General features: G+C 50.1%; 1 protein-coding gene across 1 annotated transcript; it reads left to right on the forward strand.

The window, feature by feature from the left end:
* Nucleotides 1-861: 861 nt before the first annotated feature.
* LOC138266879 (transcription factor Sox-19b-like) lies at nucleotides 862-13,258 on the forward strand. The gene is made up of 2 exons (XM_069215597.1): nucleotides 862-1,886; nucleotides 10,793-13,258. The coding sequence occupies exons 1-2, from the start codon at nucleotides 1,303-1,305 to the stop codon at nucleotides 11,049-11,051; spliced, it is 843 nt and encodes a 280-aa protein (XP_069071698.1). The 5' UTR covers nucleotides 862-1,302; the 3' UTR covers nucleotides 11,052-13,258.
* The last annotated feature ends 11,732 nt before the right edge of the window (nucleotides 13,259-24,990 follow it).

Here is a 24,990-nt window from a genome sequence, read left to right on the forward strand (position 1 = left end):
CTCACCTTGGATGAGCAGGGATTTAAATTTTTCGGTGCTCTCAAGGGGTATTCTCTCGTCCCTAAAGTCTTACTTTGTCAGAGGTGGGAGTGTCACTGTCTCAAGGCCCCCCGGGTGTGGGGTTTCACTCTCCCTAGGTGACCAGTTCTGTTCTAGTGCTCGCTTCTAACTCAATGTTAAGGTCTCAGTTTTGCTTGACTAGGGTCTCACACTCCCTCAGGGATGGGCGTGTCACCTGTTTGGGCTGCGTTCACCCTCTCCAGGTGAGAGGTCTCACTCGCCCTGGGCTTACAGTTCTATTCTATTTGTGGCTTTCCACTCTCCCAGTGCTAGGTAGGGTCTCTGTTTTGCTTGGCTGGGGTCTCACTTTCTCAGGATTTTGGGGTGTCACCCGTTTTGGAGCTGAGTCCACACGTTTCTAGAGATGTCACACGCTCCCTGAACTGTTAGGACGCTTTTTAGAGCTGGGGTCTCACTGTCCCACTCGAGCAATTCTTCCACAGCAGGTGGAAAACGTGTTCGTTCGCACTGCATTCTGGTAATGGTAGTGCCTCATTTTTAGTGAACGCAGACAGACAAATGGAGGAAATACCTAGCCCAGGCGAGCCACTCGCACCTGCCATGTCATAATTCGCGCGCTCTGACGTGTATATACAACTTTATTAATAAGCGCCTCAGCCAGGCCTGCCCCTCCCACGGCTAGGGCTGCTAGTGCAGGAGGGCTCGCAGGGGGAGGGGTGACCCAGGCCTCCAGGGCCGGGCTCCAGCAGCAGGAGGCGGGCCGGACCCTCCCCTCGAGGCCCTGTGATTGGAGAAGGGCTGAAGGAAGACTTTAAAACTCGGCTGGCGGCGTGGCGCGCCACCTGCTTGGGAGCTGGCTGGCGAGAGGTGCTTCAGAGTGAGTCTGCAGGAGGAGAGGGCGTCTGCGTCAGATCACAGGAGAGGGGTGGACCGGTGACACTGGGCCGGAACTGTGTTAATCAGTTACCCTGTTGCGCGAGGTACTCCAGTGACCACTGCTAGGGGCCTTTGACTTTAAAGTGTGGCCTATCGTGCGTAAAGGTGGAAAGTTGGCTATAGAAGGTGCCGCTGTTGACAGAACCAGGTGGGATAGTGTCCTGAAGTGTGCCAGTTTGGCTAAAAGTGGCCCTGTTGACCGAATCAGGTTGCCCAGTTGACTCCAAACAGGTTGCCGAATCGGCTAAAGAAGGTGGCCCGTCTGGCTAAAGGAGGTCCCTTGGCTACTCGGCTGACGCGTGCCATCACTCGGGGGGGAACCTGCGCTCCGCGGCCGCCACCGGCATGTACATGATGGAGCAGCCGCTGAAGGGCCACATGGCTGGCCAGATGCAGCAGGGGTTGGCCCCCGAGAAGCAGCGGCCCGCCGACCCGGCCCCTGACCCCATGGACAAGGTGAAGCGGCCCATGAACGCGTTCATGGTGTGGTCCAGCAGCCAACGGCGCAAGATGGCCCAGGAGAACCCAAAGATGCACAATTCTGAAATCAGCAAGCGCCTGGGGGCCGAGTGGAAGCTTCTAAGCGACGCCGAGAAGAGGCCCTTCATCGACGAAGCCAAGCGCCTGCGGGCCACGCACATGAAGGATTACCCGGACTATAAATACAAGCCCCGGCGCAAGAGCAAAGCGGCCCTGAAGAAGGACTCGGCCAAGTACGCGCTGCCCGCCGGGGCCATGCTGGGCCACGGGCCCGGGGGCAGCCCGCGCATGGAGCCCTACGCCTGGGCCTCGGGCACCGCCTATGCCCCCATGCAGGGCGACTCCCTGGCCTACCAGCAGCAGTACCACCGCTACGACCTGGCCGGCCTGCAGTATCCTCCCGGACTGTCACCGGGGCAGAACTACCTGAACGGAGGCGGCGCCTACAGGTGAGTGCGCCTTGAAGCTTCTGTTTTGTTGTGTGGAAGGGGTGGCGTGCTAGGTTTAGAGATGCTTTCTAGTGAGTGGGCAATGCGCCTCGAGTCCGGGGGGGGGGGGCGAGTACACTAAGGAGCTGGGCCTACCAGTGAGTGCGCCTTGAAGCCTCTGTTTTGTAGCGGAGTAAAGACGTTTAAGGGTGTGTGCGCGCCTCGGAGCCGGGATGAAGTGGTGACTTCCACTGAGGGGTGCCTACAACGGAGTGCGGCTTCAAGCATGGGGCTGGGGTGGCGGTATGAGGTCCACTGATGAGCAGTGCCAGCAGGTGAGTGCTCCTCGGAGCCGGACCTTGGATGGGGCGCTATTGGAGGAGACCTCTCCACTGGTTCCTTTTATTTCCCCCACTTATCCCTTACCACCCTCGCAACTCTGCTGCATTACTGGAAGCGCGATGTGCGGCTTCGAAGCACTGTCTTAGGGTAACCCTATGTAGCGTTTTGTGCCAATATCTGCCAGCACGCGCCTGAAACCGCCCCTGCAAAATACACTTCAGTTATACGGGACGATGTATGTGAAAGTACGTTTTAGTAAACTGTTGGGCTTCCGCCGATGACTAACTTCACCACGTGCCTAGAACATGTATAGAGCACTTTACTGAGACATTCTTGGGCGTAGACTTAATGTTTAGCTGTTGCCCCACCACTCAAATAGTATGTTACATAGATTATTTAATGTTAAAGTTATAAGGGGACACGGCCCTTTACTAGCGGTTCCAGGGGGGCAGTGTGCCGACCAGTTCCTTGGAATATTTTGATTTATTAGAAGTAATGTCATGGCATTGGGTACGATCGACACGCACTAACTTAAGGGAAGTTTCTGTCCAGTGTAGCGCTTCGAGGCTGTATAAAACTAACTTTATCACTTGGTTCTATACAATCCTGAAAGCACGGGGGTCAAGTGTTGGCCCCTTTCATTTTAGCATCCACTTTCTAATGTTCGCACTGTTGCACTCTGGGACTTGAGAGAAGATTACTTCCAGGTTTGCTTGGGTCATCGACTCCTGGGGGCGTGCTATCTGCACAACTTGTGATTAATACCAAGTGGGAAATTGCGAATTTGGGGGCCCTTGCCTATCATGTTCTGGGGGGACCCAGTTCCGAACTGCTTTGAATTTATGATCGTTTCAGCTCTTTCGTGCCCTTTGTCCAGGTCACTGACAGCGCACATACACACTGGTCCAAATTCTAGAAGTGTTTACATCTTATATTTGTGGATAGTGACGTTTTTTTAAATATTGTACCACAGTAGCAGCTCACTGATACTACTGCAAATAATCTGAGACCTTCACATCCCTCGTAAACAAACATTTCTCTGCAAAATGTCTGTAATAGACTCCCACGCATCACACATAAGTTAAGGTGAAATCAGAGGCGCCCCCTGAAAGAAAGGCTGGGGCCCTGGACCACTTTGTCCATGCCAAACGTCTCAGTTGTGGGCACCCTGCTTGTGAAGAATGTCTTCGCAGCCCGAGTAACCTTGGTGCTCCACGAAGGGCTGTGCCGACACTGCCGTCTGCTCGCGCTGAGAACTCCCTGCCTCGGGGCGCTACAGTTCTACCGGCGCTTCCCTGTCTAGGAATGGGGCCTGCCGCTGCTAGTCACTCTGGTACTGGCGGGTGGAGCCTCGGATGATGCATGGAGGGACGTGGGGGTCCTTGTTTCCTGCGCTCCCTTCTGTTCCCACTCAGCAGGTACCCCCGAAAAGGGGTCAGCGCCTCACAAGCCCTGCTCTCCTCAACAGACCCCATGCTACCCCTCAGCAGGTGCTGCTCTGTACCACGCCCCCCTTACCCCCACCCCCACCATCACAGTGAGCCCTGCTCCCCTCCACCCCCTTACACCCTTACTTTGAGATCTCCGTGGCTTGGGGTCCAAACCAGGAGGTCTGTGCTGAAATTAGTGACAAGTGATGAAACCTTGAGTTGGAAGTGTGCTAATGGGGTGAGGTCCCCTGATGGTGGGGAGGCGCTCCGTAACTAAACTGGGGGCCCCATTTGGAAAGAAAATGCCCCCCACCGGGCTCACTCAGGCCAGGTGCTGTGCTAAGGCGCCCTCTCCCGCACCGCGGGGGCCTTTGTTACACCTCTAGGGACGCCCCTTTTTTAAATGAAGCGAGTCTGAGCTAGTACAGTGCAGGTTGAGGTGTGCTGGGGGGTGCACTTTTTAGCTCAATTGTAGAGCCCCGCGGGGGATGGACTGCATAATAGGCCATCTAAGCGCTCCATTATCCAGGTTAATCCCCCATCAATGCCCTAAAGGGAGGTGGGTGAGGCCGGATTGGGTGGGGACACCGATCTTTAGATAAGTGTCTAAAGAGCGCAAAACTATTTTCTCTGGACCTTAAGCACCTCTTACCGATCAGGCCTAGTCAACATTTCAAAAGTCTGTCCCATGGGTGAGAGAGATCTTTTAAACGTGCTCCCCAGACAAGCAGCTACACAGGTTACAGAGCTGTGCACCAGCTCACCGGGCCGGTGTTTCAACGCTTGACGTGAGGTTAAACACGCACACAGGATCCGTATATCCGCATTTGCTGTGGCTTGCAGGTTGCAGGGGTCCGGGCGACAAGCGCACTGGGCCATCTGTCTAACACAACGACGAATCCCGCTGCAATCCGCGCCATCGGACTGCAGTTTAAAGTTCTTGAGTAATGATGGAAAACTGCGTTACTCGTGGGGAATGTCCTAGCAAAGCTCAACTTGTGCTACTGAAATAGTTTAGTGAAATCATTCATTGCATCAAGGTTTGCAACTCTTCCCGGCCTTCACAAAAAGCAGAGTTACGTTGCAGGGCGAGTACATTCTGTCGGATCCGAAAGCCGCACATTTTCAGGTAGCACAAGGCGAAGCAGCGGACGTTCGCCCTCTGAGTTATCTTGCCAGCTCGAGGCGTCGCTTTCTGAGAGGTGGAAAACGGTGCTTCGAGCGCTCCTGGCTGCTCGCCCGTCCCAGGACCTGTTCGTGGTCCACACGGTGTAATTGTGGATAACGGGAAGGCGGAACTACAAGTCCCACAATGCAAAGGTGTGAGCCTGTGACTCCCAGCTAAGTGGGAAGCACTCTGTGGCAGTATCCATAACTGGAGCACGTGTGAAGAGGTGCCTGCTTCTGAAACACGCCCCTATGGGTATGACTGCTCCCTGCAGTGCCTGGAAACGACGCTTTCCCCTCACTGCAGGATCTGCCCTGGGGTCGGGTGGGTTTTCACAGCTCATTGGTGGGGCTGCGTATCACTGTGGGGTGGGGGGGGGGGGTGCTCTGCACCTCTGCTTTGCGTGATTGGGCCCTAGTGCCCAGTTCATTCATTTGAGGTGGGTGCCATGCTGAGTCAGGGTGGGCACGAAAGTCCTGCTGGTGGCGCGCAGGCAACTTAGACTTTGTCTGGGATTCAAATCTGCCCTCGGTCCCGCCTGCCCCTAAACCGTCGGGACCCCACCCGGGAGCAGAACCTATCTCACTTTACTTCTGCGTCTCGTTAAATGCGCTTCAGTGGTGCCGGCTGCTGGCACTGGGAGAGGACCACCCTCTGGTCTGCTGGACTAGAATGCCCTCATCCTACATACAGCAGGGTCGTGGTGAGACTTTGCAAGACTGGGATGACCTTTGAAGCCCAGTGCTGCCAAGTGTCTGGTTGTGGCAACCTGGGCCAGTCAAGGGTTCCAGTTACAAGCGCCTAGCATGTCGGGATTTAAATGCCCACGCATGTAATGGGAAACATACTACACATCCCAGAATGCAAAGGGCTGTCTAAGTCTGACCCTGTCCCATGAGCTCTTGTGGTGCAGTTACGTCACCAGGAGCGTCACTACGCTGAATAGTCCATCCCTTCAACCTTCCCAGAAGCTGAAATCACCCTGGCTCGAGCATATTCTACCGAGCTCGCCATGGGCAGGAACAAACAGCAAACCAGGGAAAGATGTTGCCTGAGCTCGGCAGGAACTGGGCCTTCTAGGTGGTTCTCTCTGCGCTTTTTACGTGCGTCACATGCAGTGGAAATAGTGTCATTTTTGTTTATCTAACACAGCATGCAACGCCCCCAGGCTCTGAGCCTATCCGTGCCTACTGGGAACCCAAAGCAGCCCCAGCAACCTTTGCCAGCCAGCCCCCATAGGTTGCCCAGCGAGCGAGTCTGACCACTACAGTGGGGCTTGGGGCAGTCCTCCTCCCAATACATCTTTTTGGGGATAAAAATGGCAAAAACGGTGCTTACAATTACTGTTCATTATATATTAATTTGTATTGGTTTCAAAGCATAGCACATGATGACCTTACAGTGCACCAGTATACATCAATCTTTACTAGGGCTCTTCCCCCATCACCCTCTAACGGGGCCTCCCATGTCTCCACAGCCCCTTTCTCAAATGCATTTTATTTCCTTCATAGCGCCTCTTTCTGCGGTAGGGTGCCGAGGCACTTTACATCACATACATAGAGCCAATGAATCATACATGTGTAAATCAGTGTACAGAAAATGTTACACAGGACACTGGTGACTACAAGGTGTAAGTCACTTGTCATCCATACTGGTGGCATTTGTTAAGAGTGCTTCTTTTAATTTACGAATTGCACAGTAACAAACGCAGTAACCCACTGAGCTATGCGCGTAACATACTGTCCCGTGTTCAGAATAGTACACCTTCTTTGCAGGGAGCGCATTGACCCTGTGTACTATCTTACATGAGTCAAAACTGCCACCCTTGATCTCTCCAGCAGGTACATTAATCACTAGTTATCTTGCCTGAAAACACATGGATATTCAAGGAACTCTGCAGTGCTATAAACCAGCCCACCCTTCCAGCCTCCCTGGGAACTGGTGCCCACGGGTTTAGGGACGTCCATCGAGATGTGGGGGTGGGGTGTCTTGCTGTCCGTCATGGGCAATATTAAACACTTGAACATTGCTGTTAAGTTCTGTTACTAATTTAAAAAGGGAATCAAATAAAATTACGCATCTCACAGTTCTGGTCAGGCAGGCCTCACGAACTTGTAGAAATATGTACAGTGATTAGTAGAAGTGTGTGGGGGATATTTGAAGAGTATTTGGAGTCCCTTCCCTTTTGACACATAGTTCCTGCTAGGATATAAATGACAAAACATGTTAGTTGTGTTACATTACAGCGTTTTACTGCTGCAGGTTTTTTAGCTTCACGTAAAGCTCTGATAGCCACATAATGCTTCTCTTGGCCACAGCCTGGCAACCCCCCTGGGGTCATTTGAGGATCCCCTGTTGGGGCCAGCTTCCCATTTTGAATATCCCTGCTGTAGAACCTCCCAGAAGGTGTGGGGCAGCGGTCTGTTCTTGCCACAAGTCACCATAGACTTTCTTCAAGGTGGATGCGAGGGGGCATGTCCTGTTTTCATGGGGGGTTTTGTGCCAACTCATAAGGGGGAGGGGTGTTGTACTGATCCTCACCAGTGACCACTGAAACTTGTATAGAGTGGTTGTGCTTTTGCCATCAGCCACCGTAGAGCCCTGTGTGAGGCAGGTCTCGGTACTGCAAGAACCCTCCATAAGGGTTGGCTTTGGGCCTGGTGTTTGCCATCAGTCACCGGACCCCTGTTCGGCTGGCCACCCCCGTAACTGGCGAGGGTCTGTTCGTGCCAGTAGTCACTAGAAACCCCCATAACTGGTGAGGGTCTGGTCTTGCCATCGGTCACTGGAGACCCCCATAACTGGTGAGGGTCTGCTCTTGCCATCAGTCACCATAGACTTCCGTAAGTAGCGTTGCACTTTGCAGACAACAGGCCCGTCCTTTGCAGATTCGTGCAGTTTTGGACTTGATAGGACACGCTGTTAGAGGCATGGAAGGCTGCATCAATTTGAGGCTTGCTGCAGGCAATGTTTGTTTTAATATCAGTGAAATCAACAGCAAAAAACACGCCCCACCAGACCATAACACATGCACAGAAACAACCAAACATACCAGCTCACATACTGACCTGTCAGACAACCCCGTTGAGCAGCCCAGCCCTCTGTGGGTTGTTAGGGTGGGGTAGAGACTGGTTTTATGACGACTCCCACACCCTTTCTTAGGTTATGGGGCCGGGAGCAGTTCGTGCCACTAGTCACCAGTCCATAGACTGTCATAGCTGGTTGTGAGGGCTGGTCTTGCCACGAGGCACCATGGAGACTTTAAGGGGTCACTGGGGCTGCTCTAGGTCACCATAGACACCCACGTGTTGTGGGCACAGGGGTTTGGGTTACCTCTTGCCATCAGTCACGGTAGAGACTTATAGGTTCCTGGTCTTCATGCCAGTCTGCGGGTGTGCACCTTTGGGGTGCCCACTGCGCCATCCCTTGTCCCCGGAATATGCTCAGGAAGGTCTGGTCTTTCCTCCACCATCCTTCACTGATACTTCACGTCTGCTGTGCCACCGGTGCCACGCGGGTGCTGCTCGTGGTGGACTGGGGTGGCCGTGTGGGTGCTGGCGGGAGGGTGCAGTGCTCCATGGTGAGGGACACAGCTTTTGTGGTGCTTTCAGCTGTGTGGTACCGTGTGCTGCAGTGTGGCGACCTGGGGATGCTGTGGGCCCGTTCCTAAACAAAAAAAAATCGTTAATGATTGGCTACGAGAAAAAGGTTAATTAACACTAAGTGTTAATGGCTAAGTGACATAAGTTGGCTAACTAATACAAATTGTGGCTTCTGTTTTCGTTTTGCTAGTAATTCTTTGCCTTGCGTCAGGCGACGGTGTGATGGAATAAATGTCATGAGAATCTCTACCTGTCTTTAAATCATACAAAAAGGCATTGAATGCCTGCGGAGGCCTTTCTGCCATGCACTGATACCCTGACCTGGCATACACCCACTTGAGTATGTGCACCCGTACAATGGAGTTTTATCGACCTCGGAAGGATGGGACACAGTAGTCAGCAGTGAGTGCTTAACTCGCCGAGTCATCTCGCCACTGGCCTGGCGTGTAGCTCCCCGTGGCGGCCAAGGGCATGTCGGGAAATAACTCACTCGGGCAGTTTCCGGAATCTTGACCGAGTCGGGCAGGTCTGCTACTTGTAGCTTCTAGGGCCATATTTGTTTTTGGCGCCCTTCGCCCCTCCCTTCCAGACAGCCACCCCCTCGGCAGGCCCCGGCAGGTGTCTGTTGGAGGGTTACACCCAGAGCCAGAAAAACCGGTCACCTGGGAATGTAGCGTGAATCACCGCTCTGTGGGGCGGGGAGGTGTACCGCCAGGAGCCGGGCCCTTTCCCACCCAGAAGGAATTCCTTCGAAGTGTGGGCTCGTGATTTAAGAAGTTAACTTTTCGGGGCCGGCTTGGCATGGCCGAATGCCCCCCTCCTAGGGCAAGCACGGGTGTCATAGGTCGTGAAAATAGGAGAAAATGCTCCCCTTCTGTGGGTTGTGTAGAAGGTCGCCTGTACTTGGGGTGTCCCGGAGTCACTACACCTGCTGCCCTTTACTACAGTTTCTCATTGCTTTTAATTCTCGAGATTACCATTTTTTTTTTTAATTTTGTAATCTGAAACCCATTAGTTCGCTTCTAAATGTTGGCGTCCCATGAGGCACCTGCTTTTGACTTCCGGTTTGGGAGGGTGTGAGGTGGGGTACCCGGCCTTTTCCCCTCTAGTTCCCCATTCGGTGCATGCTGCGCTCGCAGCCCATGTTTACGGGGGGCAAAACGGTTTAGAACTTCCAAGGCATCCCTGGGGGTGCCCTACTAAGGCTAATCTTCATATGAAATTGGGTTTAAATATCTGCCCTTGAGGTCTCTAGATCAAGAGTTTGCTTAATGGCTATAATCTGGGGTGGATTTTGCATAAAACTGTCTGTTTTCTGGATCTTTCGTCCACGGGCAGTCGATGGTACACCAAGTTCCTCCGAGGGACCTGCTTGTTAAGATTGAGGTAGGGGGTGAGATTCATATTTACCAAGTCATGCTGGCACATAGGGGTCTATTTAACAAATTCTCATGCAGCAGCCTAAGATGCAAGGCTGAGTGAGGAGAGCGCCATATTAATGGAAATAGCACATTGTGCGCCGGTGCTATGGAGAGGGGGCCAATCAGCTAGCCGTGATAAGGTGTGCGTGAGCCTAGCGTAGGTTTTTTTTTTACTGGTAGGGTATCCTTTCAGTACAAAATACAGTCCTTAGACTTGGAAGAGTTTCTCACTTTGTGTGTTCTGCACAGCGCAGCACCTGTGTAAAGTCAGAAAAGAAAGGAACTAAAGCATTTCTCCTAGATAGTGTATTTCAAATGGGTGTTCTTTGACAAACAGCTGTGGTTTTTTTAATAGGTTATCTCAAATCGTGGCTGGTGGTGTGGGAATGCCAATGCATCACCAAATGAAATTAACCCATGGCGCTAATTAATTTTAAGTTGCGGCACAAGTACATTTTCTGCGGAAAACGAGTTTTGTTTTGGAAAGTAAATTGGAGACAAATTTTTGCGTCACTTTTGTGATGCAAAAACAGCACAAAATCTTTGTAAATATGTCCCTTAATGTTAGAAAACATTATACGACAAGAGGGCGCATGCAAGGGTCATACAAGGCTGTAGAAAGTGAGCAATGCTGGTTGATAGGGGTACTAAGTGAAAAAACACAGTATTGTGTGAAATAAACATCATTTTTTCATTCTCTTTCCAAAGAGTGTGTGTTTTAAGTCTGTATAAAGTCTCATGAAATCACACACCAGACAGAAAACACTTGTACCCAACTATAGCATAGTACATTTATTAAGGGGAGTGAATACCTGAAACACCCCACTGAAGAGCTCTGCCCCTAGCGCTCCTGGTTTAGTGGGGGGCAGGGATTAACACCATGTATTGTTATGGCATATATCAGGGGGCCTGTTAAGTTTGAACTGACTGGTGATCAAACACATCCATTTTTTTTCCTCCACAGCCTGCAGTATGGAGCCCCCACGCAGCAGACGTCCCCTGGGATGAATATTAAGCAGGAGCCGGGGTCGCACTCACCAGGGCCCGTGGCGACCCACCACCGCAGTGGACTGCAGACCGGCGACTTCCGGGACATGATTAGCATGTACGGTCTGACCAGCAGTGACATGTCTGAATCCGCGGGCCAACGGGCCTACCACGCGTCACAGGCCCACTACCAGAACTTGATGCTGAATGGGACCTCCCCATTGACGCACCTCTAGGTGTACCCACATCATGCGGAGACAAGACTTTACCCGAGGGTCAAGAGTGTGACTTGAGTCCACGCACTCGTATAAATGCACCAGTTGGAGGGGACATGCCACTGGAAAGGGACAACGGACTTTGTCACAGATTACATAATGACCCTTCCTTGCCAACACTTAGGACCCTAAGAAGTGCCTTCAGTGTTAGTGTGGCTGTTCTTGCTTGCTCCCACCCGAGCATGGACTTTGTTTTTAATGTCACTCCTGGTATTTATCTAGTTCTGTTTGCGCTGCATGCCCACATAAACCCAAGCATGCACGAGTGTTGGCCATCCGGCCCCATATTGCTCTTGAGGGCTCCAGGCTCTTCTTGGATGTGGTGGACCATAGAGCTTGATTTGAGGCAGGAATGTCTCCACTAGGGAAGTTCTGCGAAATCCTCCATTTCAATTTGCACATGAATAATTTCTGGGGACTGCTGTGCCTGGGTCTACCATGGACCTGTGCCTATAATATAGCTTTTGAGTGTATGGGGGCTGTTGCCATGTGCCAAGTCAGCATTTTGTGTTGTGCCAGACCAGCCTGGGAAATGCAATGGAGGGTGGTGTCCAGCAAAAGAAGGCTGAAGGGTCCAGGCTCGTGTCCAGCAGTAGTTGGCAGAGGAGTCTAGGATGGTGTAGAGCATATGGCCGAAGCAAAGGGTCTTAGCTTCCACTGACTGGGGGAGGGCCTTGGCAGTGATCTAGCTTCATCCCCTTCTGATCATCTTGTAGAATGTTTGCTTGGGTGGGGGTGGCTCGCTGCCTATTTCAGTCTAAATGTAAAATCCCTGGCACAATGGGACCTCTGGCTTTGGTGGGGTGGTGTAGGTGCCCAGGTGAGGCGTTCACTGCTCCTTCAGACACCAAGGAAGAAGGGGCTTGTGAAGAAGGGAGGGTGCTGATTGGTTGGGTTAGTGTTGCCCAAAAGTCCTCTAGTTAACGGGTGTGCTTAAGGTGCCCTGGCAGGGAAGCCGTGGGGCTTTTTGGCTTCAAAGGCTTCCTTGTATGTGTGTATGTATGTGTGTATGTATGTGTATATATGTGTATGTATCCGGGTGACTTAACTGGGATTCCCAGGTACTGTTCTGCCAACAGCACCCTCCCACACCCGGATCACTCCCTATGCCCAGGAATGGCCAGGCCGCCCACCTGAGACCTGTTCTGAGTGGCCATTGGGCGTTGTCACTTGTCAGGAGATGAGCCCCAGCTTGTTGGAGCTCACGCTGTGAACTTTGGATGCTCCTTTGCTCTCCGTTTGATTGTACAGTTCTGAGAAGAGATGTTTTGATATTTCACCCTCTGCTTCTAAATGTCTTCTGAGAAGCTGGGCAGGATTTTAAAGGTCGTAGAATGCCTCCGCGGTTAGCTCTGACGCACTCTGCCTCGTCCCCTCCCTGACTAGGTGTGGCCATGATCAGTACCTCACGTTCGTCTGAGGGCCTAGGAGCAGTGGGACAGAGCCTTCTTGACAAGGGGCGGGGTATTCATTTTCTAAGTTAGTCTTTTCCTGAAGTTGCACATTCCATTGTCAAATGAAGCCCCTTTGGGCTGAACCACAGGTTTTGCTGCTCTTGACGTGGGGGCGTTCAATCGTATGCAGATCTCTGCTGGCTTGCCAGTGTACCCACCTTGTTGCAGGTGTGGACCACCACCCACCCTCCTCTCCTAGGATCACTGTTCCACCTTTTTCTGTCTAATCTGTTCTCTACCAGAGGTGGAACTTCTGAGGTGATCTATATTTGGCCTTGTGGTGGTCTCGTGCAAGAGTACGGTGAAAAACAAGAGCTCTTCCCCACCATTGGACCAGGAGCTTCTGCCTTTCCCACCCGTCCAGCAGAGGACCACATAGGTCCTTGCAGTGTTTTCCAGCTGCAGCGTGCGTTTTGAGATGTTGCTGCTTTGTGGGCACCTGTGGCTACACTGGGACCCTGGATGGATCGGTACCCACCCCATGACCTTACCCTCAACCAGTACTCCCCGCCCTTAATCTCTTTGGGCAGAAGCAATGACTGGCCTTTACTCTGGATGGTGTGGGGGACCTGGCCTGAGCAGTGTCTAGAGGGAGGGTTCAAGGTTGTTCAGCTGGTTGTATGGCAGGGCCACAACACTGTTTATATTTGTACATTAGTGACCCTTGTCTTACCTTGTTAATGTTGTACATACAATAAAACCTTCCAATACCTACCTGTTTTGTCTCGTCTCCTCTGTTTACCACTTATGTTCGTGCTGCTCCTAGTTTGTTTATGGGGTTTGTGGGAGAATGTGGTAACACTCAGATCTTGCCTTGGAACACTCTCTCTGGTCTTGCCTTGGAACACTCTCTCTGGTCTTGCCTTGGAACACTCTCTCTGGTCTTGCCTTGGAACACTCTCTCTGGTCTTGCCTTGGAACACTCTCTCTGGTCTTGCCTTGGAACACTCTCTCTGGTCTTGCCTTGGAACACTCTCTCTGGTCTTGCCTTGGAACACTCTCTCTGGTCTTGCCTTGGAACACTCTCTCTGGTCTTGCCTTGGAACACTCTCTCTGGTCTTGCCTTGGAACACTCTCTCTGGTCTTGCCTTGGAACACTCTCTCTGGTCTTGCCTTGGAACACTCTCTCTGGTCTTGCCTTGGAACACTCTCTCTGGTCTTGCCTTGGAACACTCTCTCTGGTCTTGCCTTGGAACACTCTGAACACTAGACTCGCATGAGACCTCAGGTCTTTTGTCAACAGACCTGAGTGCAAGACCAGTGCCCGTTCACTTTCTCCACTCTTCCAGCATGACACAGCATGAGGTGGATCTTTTGGGTCCATTGTAAATAAAGCTGTGATATAATTTGTCAACCTTCATTTAAACAGGCCCTGACAAGAAGAGCACTTCTCTTGATGATCCACTTTAGCGTGTGCTATGTGTGTACTACTGTAAAGGTGCTGGGGGGAGGTAGGCTGCACTTGCTTCTTACTGGTAACATAGGTTAGTCATCTGGAGTAGGCTTGGGGGAGCAGGGGTCTGATGGGGCCGCTGAGCTGATTGACTAAATGGTGGTGGTTTCTTCTCTAGTGGTGATGGGCCATGTGGTTAGCACTGGTTCTATGAAAAAGATCAGTAGGTGTTAGGCCGGATTGCAGGTTGAAGTTGCTGTATATTGTGGTGATTTTGTTCTGCTGAAGAATTGAGACTGAGGTCCTGCAAGGTAGATGAGGTGAAATCCTTCAAAGGCTAAGATTTCTTTGCTCTCGTTGGGTGTGGGGATCCTTGCAGACTACCAGCGGCATGTTTGGTCATCCAGATCATTTAGCAGTGGCATCCCAGTGTGGATATGATTATGCTCCTGTCGGCATTTTCTTGGCTCATTCTCTATTTTTCTCTGCAGTAGTTTGCAGTGGCGTTTCATCCATCTGAGTTGCTCATTGTACCAACTGGTCTGGGTTTTAGTGCTTGTATTGCTCTTTCGAGGGGTGTCAAGGAGTCTGATACCAAAGTGGTGGTGGGGGGAGGGGGGGACAGGATATAGCTTTTCATTACAATGCAGCAAATTGGCAAAAGTGTCCTTTCTGAGTTAGTCACACTCCAGTGTCTGCACTTGAAAGTCCACTTGCTAGCCAGCAGTACACGATTTCATTAAAATGGCCATGAGGAGCCCTCCCATAAACCAACACAGCCACTATTAATTATTACACCTTTCATTCGATATTACCACTTCCCAGTGAAACACCACAATGGTACCCTAATTATTCACAATGGAAATGGTTGTGGTGCAGTGAGGTTTCTGTGCCCAAACTCGTGTTTTGGATGACGTACAGAAACTGCTCAGAGAAGCCAAAATTCGTCAATCTGCAAGGCTGGTGGACCTACTAGCCAGCTAGGCTCTTAGTCAAGGCCAATGGACCTACTGGCCCACCTGCGTCGTATGCAAGGCTGATGGACTCACTATTCAGCCAGCCTCTCGGGCAAGGCTGGTGAACCTTCTAGTGAGCCGCTCTGCCGCCTATGCCAGGCTGAAGAACCACCCAGCCTGCCTATTATGCCAGGCTAGTGGACCAGCCAGCCTGCCTCCTATGCCAGGCTGAAGGACCGGCCAGCCTGCCTCCTATGCCAGGCTGAAGGACCGGCCAGCCTGCCTCCTATGCCAGGCTGAAGGACCGGCCAGCCTGCCTATTATGCCAGGCTAGTGGACCAGCCAGCCTGCCTCCTAGTGCACTTTCCTTGGTAGGTTTCATTTTCTGCCAGCCCACCCAGAAGTGAGCTGCAGCTGGTGTTGCATGTAACCTACCTAGTTCTGCCACTGGTTCTAAAGAGCGGTTTTCAGACAGCATTTGAATCCTACAGTGCCTGGTCAATGCTCACTGAGTTTGTTCTACCTCGAAGCCCTTTACAACACTTTATTGCATTGGAGTTTGCATCGGGAAGCAACCCCTGCACATCCAAACAGGAGCATGGCGCAAGGTAAACCAACAGCAGAAACTCACAAGTGCGTCCATTCCTGAACTTAAAGAACAAATGTCTTCTACACGAGTAGCTGACAAGTGGCCCTTCTCGCGAGACCCACTCGGTTCTAGCTTTCGAGCTGTGCTTTCTGGGACTTGTAGTTTCCCTGTCTGTAAGCAGTTTGAGGAAATGCAGAACCTCTCTAGTACTTCAGTTTCTTCACACTTGAGGTTTGGGGGGTCCCGCTCTGTTCTTGACTGGATCAGACAGGAGTCTGATTCATGCAACTCTAGGCCAGGGGCCTAGCTTCCCTGAGTGCAGCAGGTGCAGTGGCGCCGGGACCCAGAGGCCTGTGGCTTCCACTATACCGTGATTGCAGTATTTCACAGCCCAAGCAGCGGCCGTTTCCTTCCTTGCTTCGGCCCATGAAATACTGACTACACCAATGCTCTAGGCATCTACACTCCAACCCTGCACACACTTGCACACGTTTGAGGGTACAGTGGGTACCCCCATGTTCTAGAAGGAAGTTTTTCATGGAGATGTTCAAAGGCGAGGATAAATGCCCTTCGGCATGACGTCACTATTGAACATTTGGTCTGGTTGAAGTTCCGCATTCATGCACTGAACATATGTAAATGTTCCTGGGATGCTACGCCTGGCGGTCTTCCTGGGGGCCTGGGGCGCGGTGAATCCTGGGAGCTGCACATTTACTCCAGTCCTAATGAGCATGTCTTGGCGACCGATGCCGGAGCAGGAAAGGATACATAAACCCGTCTGGGTAAACAAGTCGCACCTGGCATGTGCCAGCTGTCTCCAGTGGCACAGCACCAACCACGAACTCCTCTCTCCTTCCAAGCTTCGGAGTTATCGGAGTCTTGCGGGTGTGGGAGCAGGGGTGGTTGGTGCCTGTGGGGTTACTGGCAGGGATAAGTGGGCATCATTGGGGTGCTGTCCAGTAGTGTGGGTAGAAGGGTGGTGGGATACATTCGGCATGCTGCCAGGGGTGGTTTTGCATGGGTGGAGATGTCAGGTGCACGAGTGGACAGCATGAGTGGAATGCAGTTGTGTAGGGGTGCTTTGAGTCAGTGGAGATTTTGGAAGGTTTTTGTTTGGGGGTCTTGGGGTAGATAGCTTTGCTGGGGTGCTGGCATCTAGCAGGGTAGTTGACACTGGAGCTGTAGGTGGGAACATGGGTGGCTGGCATACGGTTGATGAGACAGGTAGAGTCCCTCCAGGAGTGTGCTCTGAGGTTGTTGTGTGGTGTTCACTGGATCGGTGGAGGCAGCCAGGGTTGTGGTGCTGTTGTATTTGGGACTGAAGGATCGGTCGTGTGGGTAAGGCACAATTGCCACTTAACCGGCGAGGCAGCAGTCTGTGACTCTGACTTTCATGTTCGTAGGGTGCCATGTGCGAACTTTAAGTGGGGGCGAGTGAGCCCCAGCGTTTCTTGCCGTATAAAAGTCTAACTTGGCCTGCTTGAGGAGACTGGGAATGTGGTTGTACAAGCGGGCTAGACTAGAATTGAGTTCAAAAGTTGATTACAAATTAAGAGCCGAACTAACGTATATGAATCTCAAAAACATGCTATTAGTACAGATTCCCCAAAAGTGAAGTAAGTTATCTGAAACATAAAAGCATGACGTACAAGAACCTGTCGATGCAATATAAGAGAGGATCATATGGTCTGTATGTAGATCGCTGTCGTCTTATTCATCCACAAAAATAAGTTCATCTAAGCATCCTAAACTAAAGTTGGGAAATCCTAGTTGGTTCTGGGAAACATGAAAGTATTGGGATAGCAGAAACTTCAGAAGTTCTACAAGAGGTGTTGTATAGCATGAAGCCACACAGACGACAGTAGATTCCCATGAGATTAGGAGAGCTGCAGACCTTAGTCTGACTGGGTGATTTCCAATTGCAACAGACAGAACCTCTAGAAATCCATGACATCCTGACCAGGAGTTTGTCATTGTCTATGTACCTTTGATATTGGCATCGCCCTTCAAGGCCATTATCCCACGATTGAACATCAGGACGGCCTTGACCATCACACAGGCCTGGTACGGAAGCAGGAGTCTCTTCTCGGCTAGTTGGCACTCAGTCCTTGGCAAAGTATCCTCCCATAGGCCACGTGATCTCCAATACACAATACCTTTCATTAGATGTAGTCGCAGACTCACCCGCACAATAACACACCAATGCAAGGAAAACTCCACATTGAAGGTTAAACAGAAACCCCAAATAATCAAGGCCTTCTCTTAGGCTAAGCTAACAAAGGAATTACTGCACATTCAAAATACATAAGTTCATCTTGTTGTTGTAAACCGAAACAAAGGTTCTAAATAAACATGATTATAAGCAATTACATCAGGCTTTAACCAAATGCAAATATCAATGTGCATCGATGCCACAATTCACCATGTTAAAATCAAACTTTAAAACGCATGTAAATGAACTACTATTTCTACAGTGAATGCACATTCAATAATACAATTTAGATAATCTACTTTACATTAGAGATGTTAAATCACACAATACGCATTGTCAATTACATTATTATGACACTCCCGTGGAGCATAATGGCGCAACCAAAATTGTGAAGGGCAGGTGGTGCCCTGCAGTGGATGGTGAAGGGCAGGTGGTGCCCTGCACTGGACGGTGAATCACGGGTGGTGCTGGGCAGGTGGTGCCCAGCACCGGGCGGTGCTGGGGAGGCGGTGTCAATCACTAGATGGTGAAGGGCGGGTGGTGCCCTGTCGGAAGGTGGTTGGTGGGTGGTGTCAATCACTAGATGGTGAAGGGCGGGTGATGGCCTGTGTTGGATGGTGCTGCACAAGGAGAGCCAGATGTTTCCGTGAGTGGTTGACGAGACCAGTATCACCCATCTCACATTCTGAACAAAGAACCAATGGCAATGACTTGGACTATGTCATAGGAGGTGTCGCAGTACTGCACCCCCTCAGATACCGCTCTGACATCATGCATCACTATCACAAATTAGTTCCCTGATTTATAATTGTCTAGGCCTTAGAAAGGCAAAGGGCTGTCCTGAGATCTGGCAGTCAGTCCGCCTCAGTCTATTCCCTTCACATGTAGAGGTTAGACCCTAGTGTTGGGGCGCCCCTGAGAACAAAGCCGCCCCGTATGCTTTGGAAGTCCTGATCTTGCAGCTGTGCAGTTTCTCTATTAGAAAGAGCCCTGGTGAGCCAGGCTCATTGGCATGGTCCAGGCACTTTGGGGCAAGTGCCAGTTTTCTTCCCAGTGGCCCCAGTAGACTCGGTGGTGTAATAAATCTTGAGGTGGCCCCACGCCTGCAAAGGTACATGGAGGGGGCCCCTCTTCTCCGACCCAGTCAACAGTTCTCAGGCCAAGGGTCCCCACACAGTGTATTATAGGCCAGTGGTTAATTTGTAAATAAAAACGTGCCGGTGCCAAAGCTCTCCTTGGAAACTCGCGGCTGTGGCATTTAACTGTGCGAGCACAGAATGCTGAGGCAGCGTAATCTTTTAGATATCTCTGGCCTCTTTAATCCATTTACAGTCTCTCCCTGCCCCTTCAGCTCACTCTTGCAGCGTTCTCCGTTTGTGTCTCCATCAGTCTTTCATCATGTCTTTTGCTCACAGTAAATGCCCAAGGCATAAAAATAAGTGCCGGCCCTCAAAAATAAGTGCTGGTGCCTCCCCCAGCAACCACTGGCTGGGGGGGGAGCAGGCGGTGGCATAGCTTCGTTAGTAAAAATGGGGTGGGGGCGGTGCACTTCAGATTTCCCAACAATCAAGCAGGCCATGAGGGGGGCTTAAGGGGCGTATTGCTGCACACAATATTTTAATAACTAACATTTTTTAAGACATTCAACAGACTAGAGCGTGTTTTGTCTGTATGTAAAAACCCTTGGTGAAATCCGACAGGCACATGACCGTACTCGACTGAAAGAACTTAGATCTATCTATCCATGAGAAAATGAGTTTGAGGGGTGTAACACCCCTTTGAGGCTATGCCCCTGGGGCCCCCCGAAGCTCATGGCCACAATTCAAGCCCCCACACCACGTGGGCTAAAGTTACCCCACTGGTTTAACTGTGGTTCTCCCCGCCCCTCTGTCCTGAAAGTGATGCCCTTGGTTTAAAGACCCCTTTGGAGGTACAGTGAGCCCCCATCCAAAAAGACCTGCATAAAAGCCTTTTCGCTCTGTGCGGAGGAGAAAGAGCTGTGCAGCCTAGCAACGTAAAATTGCACGTAGTTCCGCTTCCGGGAGGTCCAGGAGGGTGGGATTTGTTCTAGAAGAACTGGCCGAGTCCTCCTTCGTGCCAGGTTTGGACTAGGTCAGAAAATAGGCCCAGGCACCAAGGTGGTTCCTATGGAAGTGTGAATCCGATAACTTAAAAAAAAAAAAAAAATCTTGTTTGCCCATTTGAACAGCTTCAAACTTGTAAGGACACGCTGCATAATCTTTTGCAAAGTATGGAAGTCGGCTGCATTTGAACTTGTTGCAGGCAATGTTTGTTTTTAATATCTGGGTAAATACTGACCCAGCAGACCATAAAACAGGCTCACAAACTGCCAAAAACCTGGCCCACAGACTGACCGGTCAGTCCTACCCTGCATAATGCTTCCCTCCTGGAAAAACTAAGGCTTCATGGCGCCTTCCCTTGGATCTCTGGTAGATTGGGTTAGAAGTCTATTTTTTTGGTTTGGTAATTCTTGAGTTTTTTTTGGTGAATCTCCATGACATAAGGCACTTTCCTTGGTCACTCAGCCAAGTTTGGACATTGCAAATATTTTGCTGGTCAGTGGGGTTCGGGGACATTATTAAAAAAATAAATAAAAAAAAACTTCCATAAAACTTTAGGCTTTCTGCTGCAGCAAAGAGGAAGAAATGACCAAACTTGAAAAGTAAATTTGCACTCGATGCATGCTTTTTGGTGAGTTGTTCTAAACCCGTTGAATGTTTCTTAGGTCTGACTTGACAATGCAACTGATCCTGGATGTAATGTGAGCCACGTAACAACTCTTTCAGGAGTATGCTTTGATTGGACAGAAGATGCGTTCCTCCACAGAAAAACGTGCACCCCCTACAGGAAACTGCTGCAATAGCTTAATTTATCCAGGTGCTTGAGCTTTAATTTTTCAGAGGCTATACAAGGTGTTTAATTACCCAGGTTGGTAGAGGCCCGCACCAACATGAGGTGTTCAATTACCACTGCACTAAGATTAGGGTGGGTGGAACTGCCGCTTTCACCAAAACCGTGAGATTCTGCAGAGTTCCGCGAGCGACAGAATTCTGTAAGTTGCACTGCTCGTGCTAATGTTTAGTGCCGGGAGCTTCTCGCGCTGTACGATCCGCACCAAGGGGCACGACTGCTTTCTGCCCCTAAGGTAGATTTTCTACTCGAGCATCAGCTTTCTCAACGCGAGTGGTAGTGTCCTACGGTGACTGCCTGTCGAGAAATCTTGCCGGTAGGCGGTCTGGTGCTCGATTTGGAACTCCTCAATTTAACGTTAGTGAGTCACAAGTGAGACAAATCTCCACCATGCAGCAGTTGGTGCAGTTTTCACAGAGCATGGAGGTGGCAAAACTCTGCTGGAAGGAGTGGAGTTTACCGCCCATACTTACCTTTGAGGTGTTTCCTTACACAGATGGGGAGAGGTCACCACTGCCCTACGAGGTGTTGACGTACCACTGCTCCGATAGATGTTAACTTACCACTGCCCTACGAGGTGTTGTATGGTACTTAATATTGAACAAATATATTACAGCTGAGCACTTCACCAGCAGAACACTCCCAAAAGGCCAGTGTTGTGGGTTGTAGTGGCAAACTCTGACCCCCTTGAGGTCCCAAGCAAATGTGCCCCACCAACTAGCAGCACTGTGGTCTCTTAGACGCACACAGCTGCAGAAGGGTGAAAAACGACATAAGCTCCACTTTACAAAAGCCGCCTAACTTGATGAGAGATCCCAGAATCCTCCGGGCGGGGTCAAGGGCTGCCTAGGAGGCACGATGCCTTTACCCTACCTGCTCCTGCGTGGATGGTAACCTTTCACACACTCCAGCCCCCCCATGCCCCCGCCCTCCCCCGTGACATGTTTACCAGAGGGGAGGCCCAGGGCCCTGGCACTCAGCCGTGCCTTGAGTGACAGACAATAGCGCCCGAAGAAAGGCGCGGATCCCAGCGCAGCTGCCGGGGGAGGGGCGGATTATAGAGACCGGGGGCAGAGAGGCTTGAAGAGCCGGGAATTATCCTCGCGTGGAGGGGTCTGCACACAGGGGGTCCTTCATCCCTGCTCGCGCCATCTCGGAGAAGCCTCAAAACTTTCTCTGCAGATGCAAACCGGCTAATTTCCTGGGGGAGGTTTCAGGGAAGGGACATTTTGGCAAAGGTTGGGGGAGTTAATGGGCTACTTCAGGCACAGACTCCAGCCTAAGGTGCCTCAAAACCTGCTCTGCACCAATGTAGAGCCACGGTCCCCTGGATTCAGGCCACCACGCTTACCCCCAACCTGCTCTACACAAGTACAGCCACGGTCCCCTGGATCCAGGCCACTACGCTTACCTCAAGAGTCTCTTACAAACTCCACACCTGCTCTACACCAATGTAGAGCCATTGTCCCCTGGATACAGGCCTCTATGCTCTCCTCAAGAGCCCCTTAGAGACTCCAGAACCTGCTTTACGCCAATGTAGAGCCAGTGTCCCTGGATTCATGCCACCACGCTTACCCCAACCTGCTCTACACCAATGTAGAGCCACGGTCCCCTGGATACAGGCCGCTACGCTCGCCTAAAGAGCCGCTTACAAACTCCAAAGCCCCTGGTAGTCAACAGGCAATCTTAAACTCAGTTGTGCTCAATGGCGACTCGACCATCACATTCATGTCATAGATACCAACCAACAAAAATAACCAACCTCTGTCCCTTCTAGTGGAGCCACCAAACGTGTCTCACCAGTATCTTCTCATGATCAAGAGCCAACCCCAAACTGAAGCACCGAACAGCAACAACTCACCCATCATCACCTTATTCGATAATTACCAACCAGCATTAATGTCCTCGGGCCACCAAACACACTGCATCGGATAGTGAACCCCGTACCCAAGCAATTAACAGCTGTAACTAAACCAGTATGCGATGCTTACCAACCAACAATGTCCTCTGCCCATCAAACGCACTGCAGCAGCATCATTCCCTAGTCAACAACCAACCTCATAACCTGGCACTGATCAGTGACGAGACGTTCATCACCTTTATGCAATACTTACTAACCAGGAATAATGTCCTCTGTTCACCAAACATCCCTCAGCAGCATCATCTCAGTAGACAGCCAACCCAGTACTCAGCAATAAACATTAGTAACTAATACTATGCCATCATGTGCTACTTATCAGCCAACAGTGCTGTTTCACCTCAACCCCTCTACTCTGGCCACTAAAACTTTGGCAGCAACTTCTGACAGTCGGCACCAAATTCAGTACCCAAGCACTGATCAGTGGAGACTCTCCTACCATCCCATTCAATCAAAGTTAGCAACTGACAGTAATGTTCAATCTCAGCTCCCTCCGCTTGGCCACCAATCATGCTTAAGCAGCATATTCTCATAGTCCAACCATGTACCCAACCACTAATCAGAGAAAACTCTCCCATCATCATACAATAAATATCGACTAACGATAATGTCAACCTCTGATCCTTCTGTTCGGGCCATCAAGTTTGCTTCAGCAGAAGCATTGAAATTACAAGGTAGACTGACATTATATTGCAAGCTTTACTGTATGTACCAATAACCTCACATCCTCTCCCTCGACCTAACCCTTTAACCAGGTAAATGGGATAGTTATTAGCCTCAGCTAGACAATGTGGTGTGATAGCAATAATATCTTACTCTGAGGTAAGTATAGGCAATAGACTAGATACAGTATCATTTAAGGTTGATATTATCAATCTTTATAGACTGTGCTCGGAATATCGAGTCCCGAACATCGACAGGACAGAATATTGTTACTTAAAACAATATGAAGGGACACAATATCAAAACGTAAGTGTACAGATGGAGGTAATTTACTCTTTTTAACTCCACATCGAGGTACCTTGAAGATATATAGATCTACATATATATATATATATATAGAGCGAGAGATATCTCTCTCTCTCTCTATATATATATGCAAAAAACAAAGGAGAACTCTGGGAAGTTCCCAATTTTAGGTGGAGAGCTGCTCTAGTAAGGAGCACCCTGCAACACCAGCGACACTCTAGATTTGCTCACCTCAAAAGTCTGCTTATCTAGCAAAGTTTTTAAGCATAGGATCAGCACAGTGCTATCCTCGCCGAGCTACATAGTGACAAAGTCTTTTGACATTTATACAGCAAAATCTTTAAGCATAGGATTGACAGTGTCATCCTCGCTGAGCTGTAAAATGACAAAAGCCATTTACCACTCCAGGCACAGTATTACAGCTTTGGACTGGTCAAATACCGTCCAAGCCAACCTGGAATAAGTAAAGCAACCCCTGACACGTGTTTCGCTCTCATTAGAGCTCTTCAGGGGGGTATAGCTTTGTCTGAAGAGCTCTAATGTTGCAGGGTGCTCCTTACTAGAGCAGCTCTCCACCTACAATTGGGAACTTCCCAGAGTTCTCCTTTGTTTTTTTGCATAATTTATGCGTCACTCTAACCCTGAAAGGGCCTTGGTTTGAGATATATATATATATATATATATATATATAGAGCTAGGTATAGAACATGTATAGAAACGTACCTTTTTATGTTTTATACCTAATATTGTAACAATATTCTGTCCCATGGATATTCTGGATTTGATAATGACAGCCTACACCATCTCGATACAGTGTTAAAGGATCATTTTCAGAGCCTCTCCAGTACCAGTCAACCATACACTTCAGCATCGATAACAGGAACAGTCACCACAACTGACGCTTTCTAAGGCCACAGGCAAAGTTTGCTCTGACCCGGGGCCCCAGCCTTTCAGGGGCCCCCTTGATAGCCAGCTCTCTTGTCCACACAGGCCTGCCGTGATGACCGTGAATAATTCTCAAACACACTGTTCTAAATAACATTTTTCTTTCATTTATGTTTAATATGGGTGATGTGTGTGAGCCTTTTACAGACATTACGAAGAGAAATGTTGTGTTTTTCAACACAATGCAACATCCATAAAAAAAAGTTCATTTTAGATCAAACCAGGACCTTGCATATGAGAAATGGCAGTGGATTGCCGAAATTATTTGTAGTGATTTTAGTGAGTTGCTGCTACATTACAGTATGGAAAACAGGCATTACTGTCCCTAAATATTATTTGTAAACGCATTTAGAATTTGGACCGGTCTGTCTGTGCATTGTCAGTGACCTGGCCAAAGAGGGCATACAAGAGCTGAAATTGCATCTGAAATTGAAAGATGTTCTGAACTGGGGTCCCTAAAATATTTGGCCCGGGTCCCCAAAATCTTTAAGATGTCCCTGATTTGTCCTCTCAACCGATATAGATAGAGAGAG

The sequence above is a fragment of the Pleurodeles waltl genome, chromosome 12 (assembly GCF_031143425.1).
Source record: "Pleurodeles waltl isolate 20211129_DDA chromosome 12, aPleWal1.hap1.20221129, whole genome shotgun sequence".
Classification (NCBI taxonomy): domain Eukaryota; kingdom Metazoa; phylum Chordata; class Amphibia; order Caudata; family Salamandridae; genus Pleurodeles; species Pleurodeles waltl.